General features: G+C 50.6%; 1 protein-coding gene across 5 annotated transcripts in view; it reads right to left on the bottom strand.

Moving 5' to 3' along the window:
• The window catches only part of SEPT9 (septin 9), a 136579-nt gene that overhangs the window by 85936 nt on the left and 22723 nt on the right, over positions 1 to 27920 (bottom strand). The window contains exon 2 of one of the 5 annotated variants that reach the window (XM_027691562.1): positions 26224 to 26280. The exons of 1 other annotated variant lie outside the window; for it this stretch is intronic. In XM_027691562.1, the coding sequence (XP_027547363.1) occupies positions 26224 to 26280 (57 nt within the window). Of the gene's footprint in view, positions 1 to 12446; positions 12556 to 12890; positions 13665 to 17352; positions 17393 to 26223; positions 26281 to 27920 lie in introns of those variants that run through there. 3 more of the 5 variants (XM_027691564.1, XM_027691565.1, XM_027691561.1) reach the window with 3 other exon arrangements.

The following is a 27920-nucleotide window of genomic DNA, read 5'->3' as shown; positions in this document are numbered from 1 at the left end:
CATCCTCCTTTGCCTGCCAGTACGGAGATAAACCTCAACTCCTACGCCTTCCTCAGGAGAAAAACCTGATTGTGGTGCAGCAGGAGTGCAGGTCCAGTTCCTGCAGCATCCTGAATGGATGGAAAGTCACATCTGCAAGAGGGGACTAGGAAGGCATAAGGAGGTGAGAGACTCAGGTAGAGCCACACAGGCAAGTCCAGACTCCTGAGGATGACCTTCCCTGTGCAGGTACCCCAGCCCTGCTGGCCTGAGCCTCCTGCTGTGTCTGAATGAGTTCCCAACAACTTCTTCAGCAGCAGCAGGCGCTGGGCTGACCCAAAACCAAATCACACACCCCACAGCCGTATCCTGATGGCCTTGCTCTGCCCGAGGTGGCTCCCATCCCTTCCCAATGTCACGGGGCTGCTGAAGCTTCTGGGGCAGCTCTGCCTCTTGCAAGGGACTGTCAGCAATTTGCAGATTGCATGTCCTGGCCTCGTCTATAAAAGAAGGATGTTTATATAACCCGAGGAAAACGCCAAGCGCAGCAGGATTGCCAGGGAATACACTTTCAGCTGCGGGAGCTGGTGGAGCCCCGACAGCCCCTGTCAGGAGAGAATCTGCCTTTAACTCTTAATACTAAACGGGTAACTTCCTATTTAATGGAAAATAGCAAAGTCCTTGCAACATAAGATGTTCCTGTTCACAACAGATGCAGCTGATGAGCACTGTATTAAATCCAAGCAGCCACTTCCAGCACTTCCTGAGAGTCCAGCTCCCCACAGGGCAAATTCTGCATCTCTGCTGGAAAACACCAGGTTTGGTGCTTGTTGTTTTGTTTTGAAAAACAGTTTCTTTTCCAAGCCAGGAAAAGGACTGAAAACCAGCCTGGCTTTATTGTCCATGCAATACTGAGGAGAGGGCTATGAAGGGAATATTTTTGATGGGTTATTTGGATGATGGATCTAACATACCTGCTTTAAAAAAAAAATAAATCTAATTTGCAAGCACCAGTCTGCCTTGGAAAGCAGCTCCTGACATTAATTCACTTTTCCAACAAGAAGAAAACTTAAAGCATCCAAAAGGCAATGAAGAGCAAGTCAGGGACCTGGGAGCCAAGACCTAAAGGAACTGGAAGGAAACTTGTGACAGCTACTTGAAGCTGAGGACCTCAGCCAGGCAGAGGTGGGAACAGCAGAGGTACATGAGTTTTGGATGGACGTGATGCCTCCACACCTCGTGCATCATCTTACCATCCTCACACATATTACCACATTCTACACATCCCCAGACACTGCTGACCTACACAGTTTAATGCAGTTCCTTTTTAATGTTTAAGCAGAGAAGGAAGCATGAGAGACAGTTCAATTAACTCAAACAGCTTCTCCCAGATGGCCAGAGGCAATTAGGGAACAGTTCTGCTTCTGCTGGTCCTTCCCAGCTGCATGAGACTGTGCATCAGCTCCTAAAGGGATGCAGGGATTGTTGGAGCTGGGGGAAGGAGCAACCTGAATTTCAACCCAAAACACATCATGAACTCCTGCTAAAGTTCAGGCAACCTCCTCCCCCCTCGAGCTATCCTTGGGTTTGCACCGGATTTTAATCCAGAAGCAGTGAAATTTGACAGGAAAAGCTTACACTTCGGATGTACTTGTATGTCAACAGCTAGAACTTTTTTTCATGGGAAAATCTGTCAGCAGAATGTCCTGAGCGCAACCAAGGTGCCTTTGAACAGTATGTCCGACACAGAACCGGATTTCCAATGATTTACGTTGTGCAACACTTGCTGCTGCCAGGGCAGCACAAAGGGGCTCCCACCAGACACAGGGGACTGATGGCCACCAAAACAACCTGCAGCCTTGAGCAACAGGGAGTTTTTCAAAGGAAAAGGAGCACATTGCTCGGGTTACTTAGGGCTGTAGGATGAGTCATTTCAATGCAGAAAAATGGGGCCATGATATTGGCCTGTTGTTTAGATTCACATCACTCTGCGAGTAACAAGCAGCAAAATTAACCTCTTCCTGCTCTCACAGAACCACAGAACGGTTTGGGTTGGAAAAAACCATCTCATTCCCACCCCCCTGCCATGGGCAGCAACACTTTCCACTAGATCAGGCTGCTCAGATCTCCATCCAACCTGGCCTGGAACACTGCCAGGGATGGGGCATGCACAGGGTCTGGCAAATGAGCAAATCTTGGGCAAATAGGCAAGTCTGAGCTTTCCCAGAGACGGAGCAGGGCCCAGGTCTCTGCTGGCCTGCAATAGGAAACAGCACACGCAGTGAGAGGAGGGGAAGGAAGGCGTGGAGCCAAGAAAGGGAGAGCTCGGGCCGAGTCCCCACCCCTCCTGCTCAAAGCCCTCCCGATACCCCTCCTGCTGCCTTTCTGTTTTCTTTTCTCCAAAATACGCCACCTTTTCCTCCCACAGGTCTCCAGCACTGCCATCATCCCTTCAGCTCCTACAACCAAACCACCTCCACATCATCCACTGTCGCACATCCCCTTCCTCCACCCCTCAGTCCCCTGTGCCACTGGCTGTCACCTTCTTCCCTCTGTACAGGGAAAGATGAAGTTTCCTCTCCAGCTGCAGACAAAGGGCTGCTCTCCGAGTAGCCTCAAGATGGCAATGGAGCTGTGGAGCTGCGACAGAGGTGAGTACAGGGCACCAAAGGTGGGTCTTAACCAACTTGGGGAACAACTATGAGAAAAAGGCCAGTTTTAGCACCCCAGCTGCTGTACAGCCCTGGGTGCATGTGTGTATCCACAGCAAGCCAAGGCCAACACCATGACATACCTCTTGCCATTTCTTTTTGGAGCAAGGCTGGGAGCAGGCATTAAAACCACACACCTCTGCCAGTTCTCAGGGCTTCACAGGAGATTCAGCAACACCCCCTGTGGTCTCACAGCACAGCCAGCAAAAAGCCTGAGTACAGGGCCCAGTATCACCAGTGACACCAGTCTGCTGGAACAAACTGATGAGCAAAGGGGAGAGAACCCCGAAGCACAACCTTCAATTTAACAGACCACTCCAGTAGGTGTCCCAAGGGGTGAAAAGGTACAAGAACAGGAACCAGGAACAGCCTTTTTGGATGGAAACACTGCCTACAGCACTCAGCTCTTGCTGCAGAGGGGAGTGGGGAGGGAAGGGTTTCCTGGGACGTGGCCAATACTGCTGTTTATGGAGGATATGCCTTCCCCAGGGTGTGTTTCAACGGAGAGCACGACACACACAATTTCATAGTTCACTTTCTCTCTCCACCCACCAGGAACCTCATATTTTCTGGAAAAAAACCCACCCCACAGCAACCAACCACTCACCAACCACAGTTGTTTCCAACAGGGCTCTCTTCCCTGGAGAGCAGCTGTCAATACAGATGTCAAACAGGGCTTTTTAGGCAGCTAAAATCAGGTTTGACCACTTCTCCACTTGAACGGAGCAAAAAAATGCAAGAGAGGGAAGAAATGGGAAATATTTTAGGTGCTGAAGTCCATCTCTTCATGGCCCAACAGCTCATCTGCTCTCAAGGTTGCCTGTTTTGCCTCCATCTTGACAAATCTGTGAACACTTATTTAAACGTGAGCCCTCCTGGTGAGCGTTTCTGGAGTGGCAGCTCCAGCCTTGTCACTCCACAGAGCCAAGAGAAGCCACAGGGAGAAGGAAAACAATTAAGCAAAACTGCTTCAGGATTGGGAAGGGGAATCGGGGGGGGGGGGGGCAATCTGAGGGAAATGGTGGGTCCATACCAGAACATCATCTCCAGGGGGAGAGAGGGCAAAGTTTAAAGACTTCAGCAGAAGACATCAGGGAAGGATGAACAGGGGGGAGTCAGGTGGCTCTCGCTGATGAGTAGGGCGGAGAGGAGACATGTCAGCTGGTGTTCAGTGGTGTTCTAGCTGTGAACATGGCATTGGCAGCACCAGCATCCCTCTGGAGGAAGTTGTGCCTGCACTTGCGATGACTGAGGAACAGACACTGTCACCTGAGAAAAATTCCCATGTTTTGCTCTTTGGCCCACACTCCCCAGCAGAGACACATCCAGTAAGAATGATTTGTGCCTCCAGCCTGATGTCCAGCTCCACCCCATCCCCACATCTCAGATTAGCACCAGCCACTGCCTCCACCCCTCAGGGAGCCTCATCCCGGCTCTGTGTGGGGGTGCCGGCATCTCAAAGGGTCAAATTCCCGGCTTTATCATGACAAATCCCTCACAGCTGTCCAGCAGCGGATCCCGAAGTGCCAATGAAAAGCGGAAAGCATCTACCTCATTTTCCATATAGGAAGTGAGAGCACACGTGTTAAATGATTTACGCAAGGATACAGAGCGATTTAGTGGAAGAGCAGGAAAAGGACTCCGACAGCTCCGCTTTTAACTGCCACGAGATACTCCCTCCTGCTGCAGCTTAAATCCTGACTCACTAGTAAATAAAAGCTGTGCCAAAGAACAGATCTGCTTAGGAGAGGGGAACCCTGTTGCTTTTAGGAGTGGGGCACCCCGATGTTTTTAGTGAGAAATACCCATCTACTTTACTGAATAAAATCCCTCCATATAAGCACATAAATCAGAATTTACTCTCCCCGGCTGTAAGCCTCAGCAGTCATTTGCTTTTTACAGCCAGACACAACCTTTCAGAGGTGAAATTCAAGCGGGCTGCTGGCGGGTGCAGGGAGATCCCGGGGCAGGGGACGAGCGATGTGGATGCGGGCAAGGAGGCGGACAGGGACTAGCGCAGGGGGAGCCTGAAGGAGGCTGGGGCAGGGGGCTCGGGGGAGGGATTGCAGGTGTGCAGACAGCCCCCGCAGCACCCCGAGGCTCCGCACGCCGCCCCTTGACGGTACCGTCCCGGTCGCTCCCGCTTCCCGAGGCTGTGGCTGGGCAGGGAACGTGGCAGCGCCCACCTCGTCTCACCATCCCCGAGGGAAGCGCCGGCCCGCGGCCCCGCATCCCTGTCCTGAAGCAGGGACCGGGGTCCCACCCCCGCCTGGTCCGTGGCACCCCGCTCCCAGCCCCGGCGCATCCCTGGGGATGGGGATGAGTCACCGGGAGTGACGGACTGGTGAGTCAAAGAGACGAAGAACAAAGCCTCTGGGGATGCTGACATCCGCCCTTCGCCCACTGGAAATCAGTGACCAGGACTGCCGGGATGCAGCTGCTGAAGTGCAGGATGACCCCAGAGGGGTCTCAGTCACCTGGCCCCAGCAGGTACAGCTCTCAGAGAGGCTTTCAGGTGCTTAGTGAAGCCAACCAAGATGTTTCTTATGCAGGGATCCCCCTCACAAATGTGCTAAAAAAGCAGCAAGGGGTTTCTGGACATTCTTTACAGGGAATAGGTTTGCAAAGGTCAGGTGAAGCGGCTAAAAAAAGCCTCTTCTCTCTCCTTTACACATGGTGTAGTCAAGGAAACAGGTCTCTGGACTGGAAGGTGGGAGATCTGAGGCTGATCACTTGTGCAGCCCCAGGCAATCGGCTCTTTACAAGTCATCTCGTAAAGTCACATTTACAATGTCTGTACAAGTCATCAGGATCTGCCTCCAGTTACACTCATAGCAATCATCACCCAAAACCTCTGACCAGAGCTGGGGTCCCTGCTTTTCAGCTTCCTAGGTGTCCTTCAAAGCAACCATTCCCACCAATTCAGGATTTTAACTCTTTCCATTTGTCCCTCTAAACCACCCAGATGGATTCAAACACACATCATCACACTTCATCAGAGATGTTCAACCAACTGGAGTCCCTCCATCCCATGTGTGCTGGGCTCCCTGACACTGCCAGGGATCAGGCACCCAGAAAACACCCAGCACTTATCAAGGACGTGTCCCCAGCCCCCAAACCCCCCATGCCAGCCTCTCTCCTCATCAGCAAGGCCTAAGACACCAAAGCTCCTCCTTCATCACCATGACTAAAGACATTGAAGCTGTAATCCTGGAAAGAAAAAGCATCTGAAGCTAATAAAGAACCCATAACCTCTACCCTTGGGAAGGAAAGAAGAAAGTGTTAGATACATGTAGGCAGTGCCAGCTGGCAGAGGGTGGGCTGCCAGTGTCTACAGATGCTGGCCCAGGTTGGGAAGCCATGAAGGGAGAGCCCAGCACTGGGGGAGTCATGGAGAGTCTCTTTTCAGAATATATGGACCAGTTCCTTCATTAGCAGCCACACCAGAGGATGCCCACACTTCTGTGCCTTGACCCCACTTCTCCAAACCTGATGGGATTTTGAAGAATCAACATTTCAGACAACAAAAGCACCGAAATATGAGTATTTCTCAGCTCCAATGTGTTGGAGATTAAACTTAGTTTGTCTTGATGATATGGTTAAATTTTCCAGACCAGCCAGTAATGAAATGCAAAAATGTTTTTATTTCCACAGTCTCAAGCTACATCATGGTCAAAGCTCCAATCTGGAGATGCTGCAGAGGTAACAGCAGGCTCCCCCCAATTCCTGCATTCCAGCAATCACACTTAGCATCCACCAAATTGGTTTTACTGGAAACCAGAATTAGCTTCAAGGACAACTACTTTAGTTTATAATTATGTAATCACAAAATTAATGCAGACCTGCTTATGCAGCACCAACTTTACATGGACCAGGCCATGGGAAAAAAAAATTAAAAAAAAAAATAAATCTTCATTTTGATACAAGACAGACATTTCTCACAGTGAGAACAATCAATCACTGGAACAAGTTCCCCAGGGACATGGTAGAGTCCCCATAGCTGGAGGTTTTGAAGATGTGATTGAGCACTGTGCCAGATAACCTCATCTAGGTTCTCTTTCCCACAAAAGACTGGACTAGGTACCTTTTGGCATCATTTCCAACCTGGGCTGTGATTCTATGAAAAAGTACACTTTCTGATTTATTGTGTGATTATTTGCTTGTAAAGCTAATGCATTTTATTCACCTGTAAAACCATGCCCATTCTCCCCCAGAGCCACAATCCAGAGCTGTTTATAAGCCTCTAACAACACTCTTGGCATCAGTATCCCAAAACTCTTTTGAACCTTACACTGAAGGGCTATTTCACTTCACCTGCACTCAAACAACAGCTCCATCCAGCAGCACGGGCTCACAGTCATCCTGTGGCAGGGATGCAGCACCTGGGTGCCAGCACAGGATGAATCAGTATAACAACATCAGCCTGAAATGCTGGAGGAGAGAGCGTGAAGACTCCTACTCAGCCACAGGGAAATTACTTTTCAGAGTTGGTGCTTAGGTAGGGAGAAGCTGCCCTTGCAAACACAAGCTGTTGGGAAGAAGCAGTGGTACAGCCCAAAAACTCCATTAGAAAGGGGTCATTGTCCATGGACATTGGTGAAGCACAAACACAAAGGATGCTGTCTCCGTCAGCTGTCCAGAGCAGCCACCAAGCATTCATAACCTGCATGGAACAGCTTCAGATCCCACCCCCCATGTTTTAGAGACTCATGACACCCTTTGCTGCAGTGTCAGAGCAGCTCTGAGTTTCCAGCTGCACTGCTGAGCTCCCCATGCAGGTGGGCACTGCTGCAACCCCCTTCACCAACAGGGAGCTTCAGCACAGAGACCCAAAAACACCAGGTCCTTACCCAAAATCAAAGGGGAATGGGAGCACAATTGCCTTTTCCTCATGATTTACAGAAAATATGAGGCAGAACAAGAAATTTCACCTACATTTTCTCAGGTATAAGACTGCTCCTAAAATGGGACTTGCTACCTACCAGGACCTTCCCTGCTGCCCACGTGATGCCAGGGTCTGGCCACAGAGCCCAGAGCCCAATTACAGCACTGACAGCACAAGGCATCACTGCTCTCTAACAAATTACTCTGTCCATTAGTTACAGCTGCAAGTACTGTGTGGAAAAGCCAACAGGACACAAGATATTGTGCTTCTGAGATCATTAAGGGAACACAAGACATGTGTTGACCCAGACATACTTCCCTAACTACGTACTTGTTCCTACTCAGCATTATGGTATGCTGGACCTTGGAAGAGCCCTGACTTGCATGAGAAACGTCCTCCCTCACCCCAGCAGCATGGGAATCACTTTGCTGGGAGGCTCCAAGTCATCCAGCAAAGCACAAAGCAGGAGGGCAGGAAGCAAAGGAGCTCTTGCCCCAGGGTTGGCCAAGTCCAGCGGAGCGGTGTCGAGGAGCGTTACCTGTGCTGTCAGGCCAGAGATGAGTTGTGCTTCACAGAGGAACCATATTTAACAGAGATGAGCAGAATTTCCAGCAGATTTAAGAGCAGACATCAGGAAATGGATAATGCTTCATACCTTGACATGCCTCAGACAACTGCGGGAATGCATCCCCAGGCCAGGCAGGAGCTGGCAGCCAAGAGCAGGCTGGGAGTAGCAGGGAGCAAACTGTGGACACAGCGTCTGCAGAGGCAGCTCCACAGCCTCTCCAATCCCAGACCCTTCCCTGAGAGAGGGACTGCATGGAGCTACTGTTAAATAGGCCAAAACCCACAGCCACAACAGGTTACTGCAGAACACCTGGGGTGAAGGTAAACGCTTCAACAAGAAACTTGCCAAAAAAAAAGGTTTCAGGGAGTTTTACAGGGCATCAAATACTGCAGCAAGACATGGGGGTCAGCACCAGATAGGGACATGAGTAAGACAGTGACAGCAGAAGGGAGGGCTACAGACAGACCATCAGCCACCAACAGGACAGACGGAAAGGTGACCCTGAGTTCCAGGGCTGGGTGAACACAGTGGGATCTGACAGGAGGTGGAACCATCCAGACTGTAAATGCACGACTTGGTGCCCCATGTGAGTGTGTGACACGCTGCAAGCCAGAGAAAAATAAACATGTCTGATAAACAAGGTGCATAGCTGTGAGAAGACCACTAAAAAGAAACATGTTAGGCTTTTACCTGCCATTTCCTAGGAATAACAAGGACACCAAGAAACTTCAGACATGAAAGACAGCAAAAGAGATCAGAAGAAATCTCTCTGCTACATGCATATTAAAAATTAACTTCTACTTAAAAAGTAATGAAGAAACAACTGTATTCCCTCACAGCAACCCTTCATATCTCCAGCAATCACATACAGGGTCCCTACTTTCCTTTCCTGTTGCTCAGTCCGGGCACATGGTGTTTTCTGGGTGGCTCTGAGGACACCAAAGATGCCCTGTCATGCCTGCCCAGCCCCTGCAAACAGGGGCTGTGTCCCTGCTGCTCAATATGATGTATAAAACCATGTTAAACTAAGAATATCACACACAAACGTAGCCATAGTGGATACAGAGAGTGATCACCAATAGGTCAGTGAGCAGTTCATCCCTCTTTCTATACGCCTACAGCCCTCCCAGCTGCCAGGCTCTGCTCAACATGTGCCACTCACTGACTCACCTGACTCACACAGTCAGGTGTCACAATCACCCATCTATCATCATTTGTTAACTCTTAAAATGAGTTTTCCTATGCAATTTCAAAGGTGACACTAATAATTTCCCTGGGAGATCAGATCTCCCTTGCCATCCTTTCACCCCAACCATCACAGCAACCAAACCCCACTGCTCAGGGAGCTGCAGACCCTTTTCTTTTAAGAAGAGGTAAAGAGGCCTCGAGGCATTCACAACTAAGGCTTTGTAGAGAGATCCGGGCTCGGCAGAAGAGCCATCTGCTAGGGAAAGACAGGAGAGCCATCTCCAGGCCACTGCCACCAGCGCAACCTGGCACTGCAGGGAGAAGGAGGACGTGAGGAGCACCCGGAGCACGGCTCCCCAGCCCTGAAACGAGTGGAGAGGCATGCCTGGAAACAAATTAATTTAGAGCTAATGCTTTTCATGCAGTATTAACTTTTAGAAATGCGTGAGAAATGGTTTTACTGGATTAAAAGAGACTAGCAGGTTCTATGAGATTGTGTTTGTTATACAGCACCCACAGACGCTGACTGGCACCTTGTTACAGACCAAGAAAAACCCTCCCTGCCCCAGAGCTGGGAGTGAACCAGGCACAGACCCACAGTATCATCTCGCACCTTCAATGCCTTCCCCTGAAGCACAGGGTGTTTGTCATCACCTAAAAGAGGATTCTGAGTCAAGGATTTCTCCTGTGCAAGGAAGCCTGAGCTCTCCCTGGGCAGAGGAGACCCCTCGGGACATGCCCAGCTCCAGCAGCTGTGGGAAAGCAATCCTCAAAGAAGAGGCCAGGCCCAGTTCCCACCCACCCCGGAGTGCCCTCGCCCCATCCGGCAGCCCCACACTCGGATCAGGAGTCAGCTCATCCCACCCACAGCCGAGGATTAATTAAAAGCATGTTTAGGGCCAGAGCAGTGACTGGGACAAGGCCCCCAGCACAGCACAGATCTGCTTTCATCTGAGTCATCTCTGTCACCAAAGCCAGGGCCCAGCTGTCCCCCTGCCTGTGCTGGGGCAGGCTGAGCTCTGCTCCCTGCTCCTCTCTCCCTGGATCCACCAGTGTGGCAGTGCCAGAGCCCACAGCCCTGTGGGAGCCTTGGAGCACATCAGTTGGCACAGCTGCTCCCGTGCCAGCAGCAGCAGGACCATGGATCCATGCTGTGCCATGGATCTGGGAGTCAACAGCATGGCCTGGTGATATTAGAATCATGGAACCATTTAGGTTGGAAGAAACACCTAAAATCATCGCATCCAACCATTGTCATTTTTGTGCCTGGAATCTCCTGGAGCACAGTTTTCCCACATGTGGTTTATCATTCCCTCCACTGCCCCGGCCGAGCAGCTTTCCCTGCCTGCTCTGACCCCTTCAAGCAGGGACCTATGGAACAGATCTGAGACCAGCCCTTCAGCCCACCTATTCCCCCATCCCGTATTTCATGCTGGATCCACCTATCAGAAACACCACTGGGATGGCCTGCACGGCTCTAGGGTCCCACACAGCACCCAACCCACCTGTGTGTGAAGGAGGGCAGAGCAGTCGTGTTCATCATCCCACACCGAGCCCCCAGGCACAACCACCTTAGGTGGAGGCACACACCACACATGTACACCTGGCCCAGGCCACCAGGCACAGCCACGTGCCCTCCCCGCTGCCTGCCCCTCTGCATCCCTGCCTGCCTCCCTGCCCACAGCTCAGCCACATCTCAGCCACCCACAGAAAAGCCAGTTCCAGCAGAGGTCAGTGAAACATGGACACACTTGGACATCAGTGCTTTGCAAACACTGCTCCTGCTCCTGGACATTAGCAAGAGCTCCTGCATCTTTGCTCAAGGACTCTCAGGGTCTTCCTGCCCGCGGGTTCCCTGGGTGCTGCACACCCTGCAGGAGTGGGGGACAACCAGCCCACGAGGGCTCTGTGCTCCTTGCAGCAGCTGAGTGGGGTGTGCAGCCTGAAGCCTCAAAAAACCCCACCTTTTGTGGTCTTTCAGAACAAAAAGCCCTGGATCACATCACTAGGGAGTCCCCTCTCTCACCAGTGACCCTTTGCAGAACCCCCCTCCACCTCTGTGTGGAGGAAGGGGACCCAGCGCTGCACCGAGGATGGGAAAGGCCAAACCACAGTAGGACCAAACTGCCCCTCCTCTCCCCCACATCCCTGCCCACTGGCAGAGGTTCTTCAGCCCAAAGCCCCAGGCTGCAGAAACACCCACCAAGCTCTGAGTTACGAGCAGCTCTCAGGAATGCTTTGAAGTGGCTCAAACCAGAGGAGAAAGCACAAGCAAGAGGGATGAGAAGGTGCCGTCCACACTCTGAAGAAGCGGTAGGGAATGAAGGGTGGTCCTGCAGGTAAGTCCTTATCCAGGGGCACTGGGTGCTCTCAGTACATCCCTGGATGGGGCACAGTGGATCTGGTATGGGCCAGCCATGGGAGCAGCCTTCCCTGGCCACAGCTTCGCTCCACCCTGGCTTGAGCGTTTCCTCTCATCCCTGTGGTTTCCCTCCCAGCTCCGATGCCCAGCAGCCAGCTGGGAACGCCCAGGAGAAGAGGCCTTGTGCCTCTCTGGGGCTGCTGTGCCAGAGGAGGGTGAGCTGTGCTGTGCCATGGGGGTGGGAGAAGGGATACCCACCGGCTCTGCCAATTTGGGCACAGACACCCCCTCCCTGGCTTTCCCTCTCTTATCCTGGTCATCCTGCTCGTGCATGCTGAGGGTGAGCCCTGTGGGTGACACCACACCGCCTGTCCCCTCTCTCCCTGCTGCTGGAAGCACAGTCACAGCCATTCCCAAAACAGCTCACTGCTTCCCAAAGGCTCAGCGTACCTGGGAGCAGTTCTTGGAATCACTCAGACATGCACCACTGGGCGGGATTTGCAGGGAAACTGGGGAATTAAATGGAGTTATTCATTCCTCTGCTTCCCCCTTCCAGCCTCCCCCCACTCATGGCCAGCAAGGTGAAGCCCACGCCACTGCTCTGGCGTAACACAGGGACCAGCCATGGAACACGCAGGCAGCTCCTGCCCAGCCAGGCAGGATGGGAGGGCAAAAACCGAGGGAAGACACTTTGGCAAGCAGGAAAAGCTCCACCACAACACACACACCACACACACACACTCAGGAGCCAACCTTCAGAGCAGAACCGCGTCTCCATGCCAAGAGCTCGGCTATTTTCCTCCCTCTTCCCGGCTCGCAGCTCTGAGCTAACAGGCTCAGCATTCATCCCCCCGCGCCGTGCGGCACATGGGAGCAGAGGGGGGGAGAGAGAGAGACTCAAATGAAATCCAGACCTAGAAAGCAGTTTCTTTTTCCCCCCTGCTTCCCCCTTCGCCCCCCTCGGCTTCTGCTGGAATCACCGTCTGTCTCGAGGGCTCAGGAGGATGGGGGAAAAAAAAAAAAAAAGGAAAGAAATGCAGAAGGGAAGCATGGAAAAAAAAAAAAAAAGGAAATAAATAAAGGAATCGGCTGAAATCCACCCGGAGCAGGGCTGTTCCTCCTCTTAAAGTGCAGAAGCTGCTGGAAAGGTAGGAGGGCAGAGGCAGAATATAACATATGAAAAGATCAATAGCCTACCTGAAATCCGGTCCCTCTCCATTACTACGGGATATATTTAGCATCCGCGTGTCACGGCCGTCCCTTTTTTCGGTGGCGTCCCCTTCTTTCCCCCACTCTCCCTCCCTCCTTGCCTTGCCTCCTCCTCCTCCTCTTCCAAAAAAAGCTCTTTGTCTGGTCTAATTTCTTCAATCTGTTGCAATCATGAATGCATCCAAATTACCACATTTCCATGTGCTGATCATATGTTTGTGCTCCAAACTGAAGTAGCTTTGTCTCTTTGAAATGAAAAAGAAGAGTAAGAGGGAAAGAGAAAGGAGGAAGAAGAAAGAAAAAGGGGGTACATGACCCGAAAAAATCCTGTAACTCCCTGGAATACTCCACCAGGCACAGGAAAACTGGAAATCCCGAGTCCTCTGTAAAACAGTCTTAAAGCTACAGCATGCGAGTGTCCAGGGGAATGCTCCAGCCTCCACAGCTCCCTCTTAATATCCACCAGGAGATGCTTAAGGAACTTGGCTCCTCACAATAACAGAGCGAAAAACTCATCCAGCTTCTCAAATCTCTCCCCGCTTCCCCAGTCTTATTTTCCTGCTATTTCCTCTATCCCCTCCCTCCTTCCTTGGCTCCAGCATTCTAAAAGAGCGCAGATCCTGCACGTTCCCCCACCCTGCCAGGTCTGAAGTTTCGATTCATGCATAAACTATTCGGCTGATGAAGGCTGACTTCATTCCAAGCACAGCATCACGGGCTGCTGCTACCAGGCAGGACCCGAGCGCCGCACATGTTTACTCGCCCCGCGCAGCCCTCGCAGAGCTCTGCCGCCGGCCCTGGCACTGAGCCCCTGCTTCGCCTCCCTCCCCACGGCAAGGCGGCGATCGGGAGGATTTCTGCAGACTGCCAAAACCGATAGTGAAAGTCTCTGCCCCGGACAGAAGCTCTTGGTCTTCTCCTTGGTCCCGCAGTGGAGCGAAGGTGGGGTTTGAGAGCAGTTTTCCTTCCCCGCGACGGCCGGGCAGGGCACAGGGTGCAGAGAGAGCAGGGCAGCCCTGCAGAGCCCGGTGCTGGATCCTCCTCTCCTCGGCTGGGATGGAGGGATGTGTGGCTGCAGCAGTGAGCTGGCCCGCTTGGAAACTTCCCCTTGGCTGGTGGCCCGGGCAGGCAGCAGGGACGCTGTGTTAGCACCTCCAGTGAGGCACTGCCCACACCACCCTGCACGGCCCTCCTGTGCCATCCAGCGCCCATCCCTGCCGACAGTGTGGAGCCTGAGCCACCCAGCCAGATGTGAGGGCACAGCCTCCATCCCCAGAGCTGGCAAAGAAGCCATCCATCCCACATCCCCAAGGCAGGGATGGCAGATGCCAGGAGGGAAGGCACAGCTGCTCCACAGGTCAGGTGTGCTGGCAGAACCCTTGTATGATCAGCATGGTACATGTGACACTTTTTGCCCCAAAACGCTCACAGTTCACATGGAAAACCCCAAGTGTGATAGATGTGACAGAGCCTGGCACTCCTCTCATAACCTGGGCAGAAGGACAGATTGTTTCCCAGCTGGATGAATAAACTTCCAAGGGAAGACTCCAGGCATCACAGGCAGTGCTGGGACTTTTGGACAGCCTGGACCTACATTATATTATATACATTATAATATACATTATATTGGTTTTCAGTATTGTGGACTTCTCCTGTTCAGCAGCTGATGGAATATCATTGTCCCCAAAGCAGTAGGAGGAACACAGCCAGCACCCAGCCATAGGGTCAGGCCAGGCCCTCCAGCCAACAGCAACCACTGCACATCCCAACAGACAGCAGGGAGCTGGTGGGAGGCAGTTCCAGGACAGTCCAGTCCTTTGGGAAGTTTCTCCCTAATCCCCAGTGTGTTATTGCCTGGGCAAGATGGTTTAGATTCCTTCTCAGATTCCTGTTCATCCACTGTTTGCTATTAAAGCTCCCCATGTTCCTGCTGCCAGAGCCCAAGGCATTAGAGGGGACAATAAGCAATGTTTTCCCATTAACAGGCTAAACCCACATTTCCTGCCTGAGATCTAGAAGGTGCAGAACACAAAGCAAGGACATAGGGGAGCTGCACAGCCCCTACAGCACAAAACCCACTGCACTGCCTCCACCAAGCAGCCTTATTGCCAAGCTCCTTAGGCTGGAGAGGAAGGGAAAAACTCAGGGGAAGTATGAAGAAAGGAAGAAGGTGAATGGAAAGGAAGAAGGGATGGGGGCAGCACACATTTCAGCCTCCAGACTTTAACCCATCAATACCCAGATAATTAGGAAAGATAAAGTAAAGACACCATTTCTTGCAGGGCAGATCACCATGAGGCACTCAGGGAAGTGAATCCAAACTATGATTAATGCAATTGAACTTCAAATTCATAAAACCTCCGGGTAGATCCTGTCATTCAGACTCGAAATACTCATGCAAATTTTCATGGATTCACTTTAAAGGTGCAGTCGTGTCTCCATTTGAAGTAGAATTCACAAAGCTTCTGTTTGAAGCAGAATTCTCCCAAGCAAACACTGGGGTGCCTGTGTTTGAGAGAGGAGTACCCTGTGCTGGTGATGCCAGCATTGGGGTTTGCTTCCTCCAAAGGTACAGTTCCAGTGACACACATGTCACAGGGCTGGGGATCCCCCACCTTCTGTAGCTTTTGAGAAGCTCATCACATGCCTGTTCAAATGGGTGTTTGGTGGGTGGTCTGTGCACTGTACAAATATATATAGAGAAAGATAATACATATTCTGTTTTCTAATACTATTGCTCAAGTGTTGGGGGGAAGTCAAGCACACCCAGCATTTAGGAAAGGGACAGAGAAAGTCTCTCCCCTGGTTAGGGCTGCCTTCATGGAGTTCAAGGCCCTCCAGGGCTGACTTTTGGGAAAGCAATGAGGAGAGGAAAGAGGCAGAAGCAACTTTAAGGAAACCACTATTATCTGCTGCAAAAATAAACCCAATTTCCATTTGCAAACAAGAATCTGAAACAAAGCAGGAGCCTGGTTCCACTGCCACCCCGCGCTCACGGAGGCTGGCACAGGGGTGCACACGCTTTCCCTCGCAGGTTTGGACATTCCCACAGTGACGGCCAGCAGGAAGCACTGCCAGGTGCAGAGAAAGCAAGGAAGGAAATCACAAAAAAAAAAAGTAAACCAAGCCCTGCTCCAGGCTCAGCTTGAATTTTCTTTCTCTCGCACCTCTCCGAGGCTCACTCAGCAACGCCCAAGCCCTTTGCCAAGCCATAACCTGCTTGTTGTGCATGAACACGTAGCTAAGCAGGGCCCATGGATGTGGCACAGATCCCAGGACAGCAGTGGGCAGCCAGGCGAGGCTTTAGGACTGTTGACACTGTCCCCAGCCACAGCAGTGGCCACCGTGGTACAGAGACAGATCTTATTTGCAATTCCTTGTCTGCCTCTCTAGTTTTATGCTGGGCTTATGTTCCTGTGCCATTTGATCCAACAGAAGAGTTATTTTCTTTCCTACCTTGTTCAGCCATGCAGTCCCACAGTCACAGCCAGCCACCTCCACCAGGGTTTAGCAAACCAGCCAGGTACCCCCTTGTAACACCAGAGCTGAGCTGGGAAGGGTGAGTGCTGCAAGTCCATGCAGGGATCAGAGGTTCAGACTGCACTGACAAAGGTGTCAGGAAGCAGCCAGAGCAGCCAAAGACCTCCAGGGCCTGGAGAGGCAGGAAAAATGGGGATTCAACTGGTTCTTTCACAAGCTCAGCTATCTGCAGTGCTGGCAAGCTGGGAGGAGAGCACAGAGGGGGGGACAGTGCAGCAGAGTGGAGCATTCCTAAATCAAATTATGTTCAGTGAAGCATTTTCACATGAGGAAATACAGGTCCCAACTCAAACGGTGCAATCAAGTGTTACTCCATTATATTCCCTCTATGCCATTTACCCCCAGGCTGGACCCAGCCAGCGGATGACAGTCTCTGAGCCTCCATGGACTGTTTGCTCCAAGAACCTTTCATTTACATTTATATGAGCCTCTGGGGATAGGGAAGAAAGAGAACTCCGGCTAAAATTCTCCTTTTCATTTGAAAAGAAGTTAAAACCAAACCAAGGAGATCCTCCTCTTTCCAAGGGAGGTACTTACCCTCTGAATGCTGCCGCCCTGCTCTTTGCCAGGTGTTTCTTTGCCTCCCCACTCCATACCCCTCTCCCAGCTGGGCACACATGGAGCTGCCCTGCCCTGGGCTGCAGCTCTCAGCTGCTCCACATGTGCTGCCAAGCACTATTTTGGCACTCCCTGGCTATTTCTTATGAAAACCTGTATTTGTTCAACACCGGAACACCGATCACACAGATCCTCCCAAGTTATTACCTTTCCCAAGCCAGAGACCATGCCCAGCACACAAAGCTCATCACCACCCAGAGCACGTGTGGCAGTTGCAGCAGAGGATGTCTGAGACAGCAGCAGCACATCCCTCCTCCTGTCCCAGTCCCACGCAGCCTGAGATGATACCTACAGAGTGTCCCTGTGTCCTGTCCCATCCCGTGGAAGGATATATCATTAAGGACAGTCCCTGTCAGAGCTCTCCTCTGTGCTGGCTCTCAACCTCTCTGCCTAAATGCCTCAAACTGCCAGAAATCCCTTGCATATCCTCCCCAGGCTCTCTGCTCACACTTTAACACTCATGTGTTGAAGTATTAACAGCACCTGGCAGGGCAGAGCAAGAGGCGAGGCAGGACTGGACCCTCACCCTCCCAGGAGAGCACAGGGAGTTTCGGATAAATATTAACTCCTCCACAATTCCCTGGTTGTGTTTTCCTTCCTGGACTCCTCCTTACCATCAGTCTTGCCCTCTCGACACTCTGTCTTCCACAACTCACTCCCTGAGACCCCGAAACAGGGGGTTACTCCATACCTGAAGGCCTGTGGTCATTCCCCACCAAGCAGTTGCTGGGGGGAGGCAGGGTTCCATTGGGCACTGTTGTATTTGTTGCTCTGCGCTGGGCCCAGCCTGGAGCACTGTGTCCAGCTCTGGGGTCCCCAACATAAGGAGGTGTCCTTGCTGGAGCGAGCCCAGAGGAGACCATGAAGATGCTCTGAGGGCTGGAGCCCCTCTGCTCTGGTCAGGCTGAGAGCTGGGGTTGTTCCCCCTGGAGAAGAGAAGGCTCCCAGGAGACCTTAGAGACCCTTCTGGTACCCAAAGAGGCTCCAAGGAAATTGGAGAGGGACTTTGGAACAAGAACATGGAGTGACAGGACAAGGGGCATGGTTTCACACTGACAGAGGGCAGGGTTAGATTAGGTATCAGGCACAGGTTGCCCAGGGAAGTGTTCAAGGCCAGATTAGATGGGGTTCAAGGCCAGGCTGCATGTGACTCTGGGCAATTTGATCTAATTGAAAAGCTGCACAATTTCTAGGCACTTTACATACAGGCAGCACAGGAGAGGGGGATGCAGCACTCAGCTCCTTGGCGTGGAGGGGAGACCTCATGCAACGACAAACCTGCTGAGATGGTTGTTTCACCTTCTCAACATATGGATTTTCAAAGTATTTCTGTCTATTGGGAAAGCCACAGGAAGGGTTGGATTTCACCATGTTATTGTACTGCAACACAGAGAGACGCTGCCTTGGTAGGATGAAGCAACAAGACACCACCATCATCTTACCTTGCCTTAAGTTCCCCTTGCTGGAGAAAGAATGATCCACTGAAGGAAAGAAAATGCCCCAGAACTGTGCAGCAGACCATATTTTCATTTAGCAGCAGAATCATCCAGGCCTGGACATTTCTCTGAACATCATAACACCCTTTTGACCAGAAATCAAACTACAGAAAAATTAAACCAAGGAGGGACTGTTCCAATGAGTTGGTTAGTCTGGAATATCTCTTGCTACTGGTGTGTTTTTTGGAGCTCACTCATTGGTTTCCTGGCCACCAAAATTTCAGTAGAGAGACTTCACACTTTGCAGGTCCTCCCTGAACATCTACAGTGCCTTATCCACTAATCCTACTGCAGAGCTGCTTTCCAAACAAGCCATCCCTGCAACAGAGGGCAGTCCCTCCTGCAGTCCTAGACAGCAGATAAATATAGCAAGGAGTAAATCCCTTCTCTCTGCCTAAGGTACAATTAGGGGGTTGGTAAACACCGGCCACCACCGGAGGCACTGGCCCTGGAGGCTCAGAGGATGCCTGTGGTGGGCAGCCAGGGCTCAGGAACTGGTCTCTGCCCATGTGGTGAGGGACACCAGGCTTTGAGGGAGAAGAGGGAAAGCTGAGCAGCCACGAGCTGGCCTGCCAACATGCCCAAGAGCAATTTGCAAACTGACGTTTCAGCAACAAAAAGATGAAGAAAAGAAACACCAGGAAGAGATGCATGTAACAGAGAGAAATGTGACCACACACAGCTTCTTAGGTAACCAACACTCATGAGTTAGCACATACACATCAAGCCAGGACTCACCAGCCCTTCTTCCTCCTTTCATTCATTTTCCCCCATTCCTGAGGAGAAAGGTGCTAGGTGCTGTACCCTGCACACTCACACTCCACAGCTGTCCCATTCCTCCAGTGCCCTGGCTGGAAGTGTGTCCTTTCACTGCCACCAGCCCCAGGAGGGTTCCCTCTACCTGCCCCATCAGCTCCTGCACAGGCACCTTGAGTCATCCACATCCCACCACAGCTGTGCCCTCACAGGCTGGCAGAGATGACAATGAATATATTTCTCTCCCAGCACACTGTTTTACTCTAGAGGACTTGAGATTTTTTTCCTCCATCCTTTAGAATGGGATGGGACAAACAAATGAGACAAAACCACAGTCCACTGCCATTCTGCTTCCCTGCTCTCTGTTGCAGGCTGATGTGAGGCTCTCTGAGAGGGCACTAGAAGCTTCCTGCAGAGATGCCTGTTCCTGAGGTGATAAATAACCTTGCTCAAGGACTGCTGCTCCTGTCCTGGAGGAGCCACACTCTGCACTGCCACATCTCCTTTCCTCAGGGGAACCTTGTGGGTCTCCTCAGCATTCATCAACAAATCTGCATCACACTCCAGTGAGGAAAAGTGTTATCTCAAAACACAGTCAGCAGCTGAAGCCCCAAAAGCTACTGAGCTTTAAAGCCCTGGTCATTCCTGAACCACTGATTTGTATCTTACATTTCGGTTTCCTCACACCAGAGCCCACAGTGCCAGGTGCTGTAGGAAGAAAGCATCAAGAGATCTACCTCCTCACTCTGACTTTCAGTAGCCTTTTGGGATTAAAAAGATTATACTTGAAACTGGAGATGAATCATGGGTGTTGTAAAGGAACAGGACAAGCAGAACATCCCCCCACCAGCACAGGCCCACGGCACCCATCACTATTCCTTAATTTCTCAGCTGTGCACACAGGCGCCTACACTCCCTCATTCACTGTGAGTAACACACAGCTCTGCTGGCAGCACGTGGGAGCCCCACAGGACTGTCCCAGGCAGCTCAGAGTCCACGTGTCAACATTACACAAGCACCGCCCTGTGTGTGTCCGTGCAGGAATCCAGCACCTGAACTGGGAGCAGCCTTTCTGCTTTAACTTCTTGTTGCCTGGAGCTGGAATCACCTACAGAGCTGTGCTGCTGCAGAAGGGACTCTCCAAGCTTTCTTGTGACCAAGTTTCACCCTCTGCTGCTTTGGCCTCCTGATAAGAAAGGACATGTGTGATGAAGAGGACACGTGTCAAGTGAGGGTTTGTCACCAGGGAGCCCGAGGGGAGCGAGTGGTGCGTGTGCATGGGGACACTTTGGCACAGAGACCAGAACAGCTGGAGTGACCAGTTTGGTGCTTAAAACAAAGGGGAATAGAGGCTGCCCAAAGAAATTCATATGACCTCATCTAAGGACACATCCAGAGCAATGAGGCTGCAACCACAATCTCCAGTTAACCCCTCAGCTGCTTCACCGCAGTGAAAGCACGTCTGTGCTAAAAACATGGAATCCTAGGACAGTTAAAGTTGGAAAAGAACTACAAGATCATTGAGTCCAACTATTAACCCAGCACTGCTGTGTTCACCACTAAACCATGTCCTCAATTGCTACATCCACACAACTTTTGAGCACTTCCAGGGACGATGGCGATTCCACCACTTCCTTGGGCAGCCTGTTCCAGCTCCTGACCACACATTCAGTGAAGAAATTTTTCCTAATATGTAATCTAAACCACCCCTGGCACAACTTGAGGCCATTTCATCACACATCAAAGAGATGTTGACATCACACTGCAAAGAGATGTTGTGAATCTCCCCAGCCTCCAGCTGGACCAGAAGTGCTGCACGCACAGCCTGGATCCCGCTGGATGCCAGCGGGAAGCTACAAACAGATGGAGGATAAGTTGCAGGTCTGGATCAAGGTTTACAGGAGGGGGTCCCAACCTCAGTCTCCTCAGATAACACGAAGACACGTGGAGGGCTGTGCTGTGAGTGGGGGGTGCCCATGTCTGAGCTGCAGATGTGTGACAGTTCTGACAGCTCTTCCCTGAGGAAAAACCCCTCACACACCTAATGGTTTTTATAGCACTCCGAATTAGCTTATGTAACAGCCATCATGCACGCTCCACTGGAGAGCCCCCGGCTTTTGACATTTCTTTTGTTTATTTCCACTATTCTGGTTAACCCACAACTTCACATAAATGAATTTTTAGAGTTAGTCTCTTACAGACTCCCGGCATAACAAGAGGAGTTGGTCCTCAGGGCAAAGTACTAAATCAACTGAGGGAAACAGCAAGATCTATTGCCATATCTACCGTGAATTTGGAGCATCCCAAATTAGTGAATGCTGCTGATATCCTGCTGTCCTTGTTAAAGTGATAATGTCAATTTAAGCTGTGCCTACAGCTATGTGTGTTCAGCTCTTCCATCCACCTGGCCACTCATCTTTCCATTTCAGTGCCCAGGGGGAAAGATCCCCAGATTTGCAGGCAATGCTCAAGGCACAGCTTTCAGCTGCTCTCTTTCCCCCAGCTATGAAATGGGAACATCAATAACTATTAAAGGCAAAATGCAAGGATTGACCAGGGAAAACCAAAATAAGACAAGAACTATCTGTGCCCATCATGTTGATATTTTAATGTAAGACTATAATCTCTCCACTTTTATTAATACCAGCTCTTGCAGAGACCTCCTGGGTGCCCTGGGCAGCATGGCAGTGCAGTGATATTGTGGTCAGTGGGGTCCTAGAGCTTGTGCCCTGAGCAGAAGGCCACAGGCTCACACCACAACCAGCACCTTTGAATCACCTCACTCCTCCTGCATCTCCAGCCCACACTGGTCCACCCACTGTGGCTTCTGGTCCCTGTCTACCACCATCATAAAGGGTGAACAAGGGGCTTGAGCTGGTGCAAACAATGTCTGGGATGGGAGCGTCTCTGCTTTATACCCAAGAGAAGTATTTAGACAATACAAGACAAACTGTCCCAGCGAAGGTTTCATGACATCAGCCAGTGCCCCTTTCTAACATAACCCAGATAACTGGCCTTGAGCTTCGTGCCTCTCCAAAATTACGCCCTACCCTTCCAAAAAGCACTGAGACAAGTTGTGGTTGATCCTCAGCCAGCTGCTGATGATGCAGAAGTGGGGCCGCTGGTGCTCTTGCTCTTTGGATGGAAAAGCCAAGCCTGCCCTGGACCGCAGCTGGTCCTGGCAGCCTGCCCCTGCTCTGCTCCGGCCGGCTCCAGGCAGCCACACAGCCAGACAAAGGCTGAAACAGGAAAGCTGAGGCACCTGCTCCCCCTCCCACCCCTTTGGGACCTCTCGTGAACAAAGCACCTGACCCACAAACAGCACTGGTGCAGGAGCAGCGCTGCTGAAACACAACTGGGAGGCATCGTCCTCCCCGCGATCACCTACACAGAAAAAAAATATGCTGGTTTAGCTAAATCAGTAAACTCTACCTTTTTAATGGACCCTCTCCTGTATTATCCCTGCCAGGGAAGTTCCTTCCTCTTAGCAAAAAGTGAATTGTAGGCTGGAAACAAATCAAAGTACAGAGCACAGCTGGCTGCCCGAGAGGAACACGATGCCGATTTCTTCCACTCCAGCTGCTCTGGGCTGTTTTCTGGCCGAGTGGGGAACACACCGCTGCTCCGGATGGCAAGTGTCAGCAAATACTTCTCTCCTTCAAATTCATCAAGTACAGTTGGAGGAAACCGAAGCGGGAGTAACTTCCCTGACACGCCATTCTTAACTTGTGTGGTTAACACGCTGGAGGGATGGGATGCCATCCAGAGGGATCTGGACAGGCTGGAGAGGTGGGCCCATGTGAACCTCACAAAGTTCAGTGGGGCCAAGGGCAACATCCTGCACCTGGGTCAGGACAATCCCAAGCACAAATACAGGCCGGGCAGGGAATGGATCAGGACTATCCCTGGGGAGAAGGACTTGGGGATGTTGGTGGACAAGAAGCTCAACATGAGCCAGCAATGTGCACTGCCAGGCAAGAAAGCCAGACCTGTCCTGGGCTACAGGGCAATTGTGACCAGCAAGTCAAGGGAGGGGATTCTGTCCCTCTGTTCAACTCTCCTGAGACCTCACTTGCAGTGCTGCCTCCAGCTCTGGGGCCCTCAACACAAGAAGAATGTGAAGCTGCTGGAGCAAGTCCAGAGGCGGTCATGGAAACGCTCCAAGGGCTGGAGCCCCTCTGCTCTGGAGACAGGCTGGGAGAGCTGGGGTTGTTCAGCCTGGAGAAGAGAAGGCTCCAGGAAGACCTGAGAGCCCCTTCCAGTGCCTAAAGGGGCTCCAAGAGAGCTGGAGAGGGACTTCTGAATCCCACCTCACTGGCTTACCTGGGACTACGCACCAGGCTCATACAAAACAAAAACCAAAACCACAGCTCCAAAGCCCTGGAATTGCTGCTCACAGAGCACTTTTGGATGCCGATGCCAATGCCATATAACCACTTTCAAATAGACAAGAAAGTTTGAGTCACAGAATGAGATTTCCAAGAGAGGCCAACATTAATTCTCCAGGTTCCTGCCCTTACTATGTGCCCCAAGGCAATCCATGGATGTAGCTACCTAGATCCCAAGAGCTGGTGGCTATGGAAATGCACGTCATCCTTTTCTTTGTTTAGGGTGGCAAAGAGCCCAAAGCAACCAAGACCCCTCTGCAACGCTTCACTTGCAACCACTGCTCTGTCATCCCAACCCCAATTTATCTTTTACAGGAATAAAAGCTTCTGGGTGCAAGGCCAGATGTGCAGAGGGGAAAATCTGGACCTGAAACAAGGGGAAATTGAACTGCAGTTATATGGAGTCATAAATATTTACTGCAATGTAAACTGAAGGACTGAACTGCTCATTTGATTTTTAACCTGAAAAAAAAAGATTAAAATTTACAAGGTCTCTCACCAGAAAAGTGGAAAAGTATATAATTAGAGTCTAAAGAAAACAAGCTTGAACAAATGTGCTGTGCCTGTCAATTTAGATTCTCTACACCCCAGTTCCCTTTGGAGCTGTACCAATTCCCCCTTCTGTCCTCGGACGTATGTATATGGAAACACACAGTGCCAGGGCTGAGACAGCAGCTTTGTTTTTGCATATACAGAAGATAAACACACACTTCAGCTCAAAACTACCAGCTCTGCGCTGGTGGCCGACTTCTGAAGCGTCAGCTTTAAAATGCAGCTCAGTTCTTCTGCCCTGACCTCTTGCTGCCATGAAGCTTTAGCACTCACATAACACCGTGACTCCCCAATAATTATCACCCAATGCATTTTTCCTGCCACTTGACACCAGTTTGGGGTGCAGTGGCCCGCTCTGACCACAGTTACATCCTCCCAGGGACACATCACAACACGAGGGTTGGAGGTGGTGACGGTGCACGGCTGTGGAGCTTCAGATGCAAAGCAGGACAGTGTCACAGTGCCATGTCCCCTGTCACCCTCACCTGTGCCATAGCATAAATACCTGTCCTTGTGCTGGTCACTAGCATTAGATGGGGGCAAGGCAGGCAGTGACACAGCTCCCAGGGCATTTAAGTACACATTTAACCAGACATCCGTGACTAATTCCCATTCCACATGTGCTGATGCCTCAATCCAGCAAAGCACTCCAGGAAGGCATCCCGAGGGTGGCTTTCTGCTCCCACCCACGCCGAGGGAAAAGCTGAAAACGACTGTTTTGATAAGTACATCTGGGAGCTGAGACAGGATATGAGGGCTGAGAAGATGAATTGAAAAAGCAAATCGAGCCCAGAGGGAGAAACTGAGTGACAGAGAGACCAATGGGGTGGGAGTAGATAAACCCTGAACCAAGTGTGGCCAGAGCAGGGTTACAAGCAGGCAAGGAGGGTTGTTGGGGGCACAGACAACAACCAGCAGAGACAACTGTCAGCATCCTGGAGAAAATTATGAGACAAGGGGAGGTCACACAGGTTGCAACTAGATGGTCTTTTAAGGTCCTTTCCAACCCAAACCATTCTAGGATTCTATGATCTCAGAGAAGAAAACACATGGGAAGGTTTCAATGGCAACAAAGCACCTGCTAATAAAGAATAATGTCTGTGATGTACAAGGCACCTTAATATGGGTTATATGTTTCCCACAGGGCTTTGAACTGAGGAGCAGCCCAGGCTCATTGGAGGGCTAACACAGCCAGCAAAACGTGCTACCAGAAACAAAAGCCCAGAAGTGGGCTGTCTCAGCTTCCCTCTGAGTATTTTAGAGGAGAACAGTGAAATTTTCTACTTGCAGGGTCAGGCCAATGCAGACAACCACCAGGGACGTGTCTCTGTCCCTGGGCAGCCCCAAGTCCCACACAGACAAGCAGAGCACATGGCCTCGGGTACTCACAAGCACCAAGAATTCTGCTACTGTTTTCCTGAGGCTGGAAAACACCTTTTTCAAGAAAAACAAACCCTCCCACCTGCTTCCTTCTGAATCAGAAACAGCTTCCAGAACATTAAGCTGTAATTAGGACTGTAAATTTAGTCACAAGCACTTATAATCCATAAATCTCCACATCCAATAAAATATAATAGCTAAGGAGAGTCCGAAAGAGCTACTAATGACTAAAGCTGCCTTTCATCCTCAGGCCACTCCTGCTTGCTGTTGCCCTGTGTTAGACCCCTTGAATTGAAGTGGGGCTTGCTAATTATTGTCTCTGGAGCTGTTAGGAAGTAAGGAATTAATAATTTATTTTATATTGTTCTCCCTTTTCATAGTTTGGTGGGGCTTTTTAAAAAGACATATTTTACTTGTACTCTTTTTCTGTCTCCAGCTCTTCATTTATCAGCAGCCAGCTTTGCCTCTCAAACCATGACAGGAGGCTGAAGATGTGATTTCTGAGTGTTATCCACCTGCATTCTCTCAATTATTTAAATGGTTTTTTTATTTAATGAGGAAGTTTCAAAGAGAGAAATTCACACAACTTACTTGGACTCGTTTGGTCGCTGAGCCTCCGAAGTCTCCCGCTGGAGGTCCGGCTGATTCCTAAAGCAAGAAGAAGGTTTGAATGGGGAGTTTATGTGAATATGGTATGTGAATCTATCTCCCTGATATGACTCCACATCTGCAAAGGCACGTTTTCTTTAGGGAATCTGCCCTGCACAACCATCTCTGTGTTCCAAGGAGTGTTATGTGTTATTTTAAACAGGAAAACACCTGAGGAGAGACCTCCACCTTTCCCTGAAGATGTCAAACATTATTATTCAAACACAGCAAACCCACAAATGTATTTAGGGTTTCCAGAAACACCAGAGGGAACTTTTGAAATCATTAAGTGGGACACACACATTCACCTCTCGCTCTAGGATATTTTATCCTAGAGACAAGTGCAGCACTTCCAGAGACAGGCTTCCTTGAAGGGAGAGGAAAGCACAGCAATTTCAGGACATGCACTGGCAGAGACTACTCACTAGATTGCACCCAGCATCCTGAGAACACATTGTGTATGAGAACCCTGTCATGGGGTCAGACCAGCTGGACCATGAGATGCACCTCCATTCCCATACCCATTTAGGAAAGTCATCAGAAACTCCAAAGTGCCTCCCAGACTCCAGGCAAGCCAGAGGGACCTGCTGACTACAACAACATTTCTAATCCATCAGCAAGTTGTTTAATTTCTCTGCTGCCCCAGCTACCTGTTCGTAAAAACGGTGATTGACAGGACACTTGCTTCCCAGGTAGGCTGAAAAACTCAGCAAGAACCAGAATTCCCCTTGAAAATAATTTAGTTCAAACACAGCCATATGCTGAAACTGTACATTGATCAGTGCCTCAGTTTCTCCTTTTCTTACCACAATAAAAGCAGTGAACCACCTCAGGTGGGATGATATGTCCTGAAATCACCCCAAATGCTCTGATGTCCTGGTATAGGGATTCTCAGAAGGTCTGACAGCTGCCCAGTCTCTGGTGGGTCCTGCTGCAGGAACAACAACTCCAGGATGGTATCTGTCATCTCAGACACCAGATGCTGGAGCTGTCAAGCCACAGAAGCTCCTCAGCTCATTATAAACCCTCCTTCAGCACATAAAAATATTGAATCAGGATTTCTACCCTGCAAACAGGTAAGAAACTCCCAGGATTTTGAGATGATGTTGCTGTTCAATTATATTATTTAAACTACCTTCTCACCATCTACCAGATCTGTTGGGACAATAAGCAGAGGGCTTAGAACGACACCAGTTTAAGCTGCAGAATAACCCCAAACAGTGATTTGTAACATAGTCACAACCTTACAAACCTTGTCAGCTGGAAGACTGCACCATACAGGATAAAAATTTGTTAAGAATAAATACATAGAGAAAAAAGGCAGGAAAACTATCAAACCAGTAAGCCCTGGGATGGAGGCAGGGAAGGAAAAAGGGCTGCCTGGCAACTTGATGTGGAAAAAGTATCTCATGCTCAGAACCCTCTGCTTATATATATATATATATATGTATATATATTTGTGTGTTTGCTCTCTCCCTTTCCTTTTCTAATATAAAAAGCCTCTGTGCCTACAACATTATGTGGCTGAACCACAGGGCTGGTCCTGGGAAACAGCACTGCAGAGAGAACCCATGGCCAGCACCACCCAGAGCCACCCCCTCACTTGGCTCTGCCCCCTAAAGAGCACCACCAGCCAAAGG

This window comes from Neopelma chrysocephalum, unplaced genomic scaffold, assembly GCF_003984885.1.
Source record: "Neopelma chrysocephalum unplaced genomic scaffold, ASM398488v2 Primary Assembly neopelma1_84, whole genome shotgun sequence".
NCBI classification, from domain to species: Eukaryota; Metazoa; Chordata; class Aves; order Passeriformes; family Pipridae; genus Neopelma; species Neopelma chrysocephalum.
Note: the sequence above shows the minus strand (reverse complement) of the source record. Positions and strands in the feature narration are given on the sequence as shown.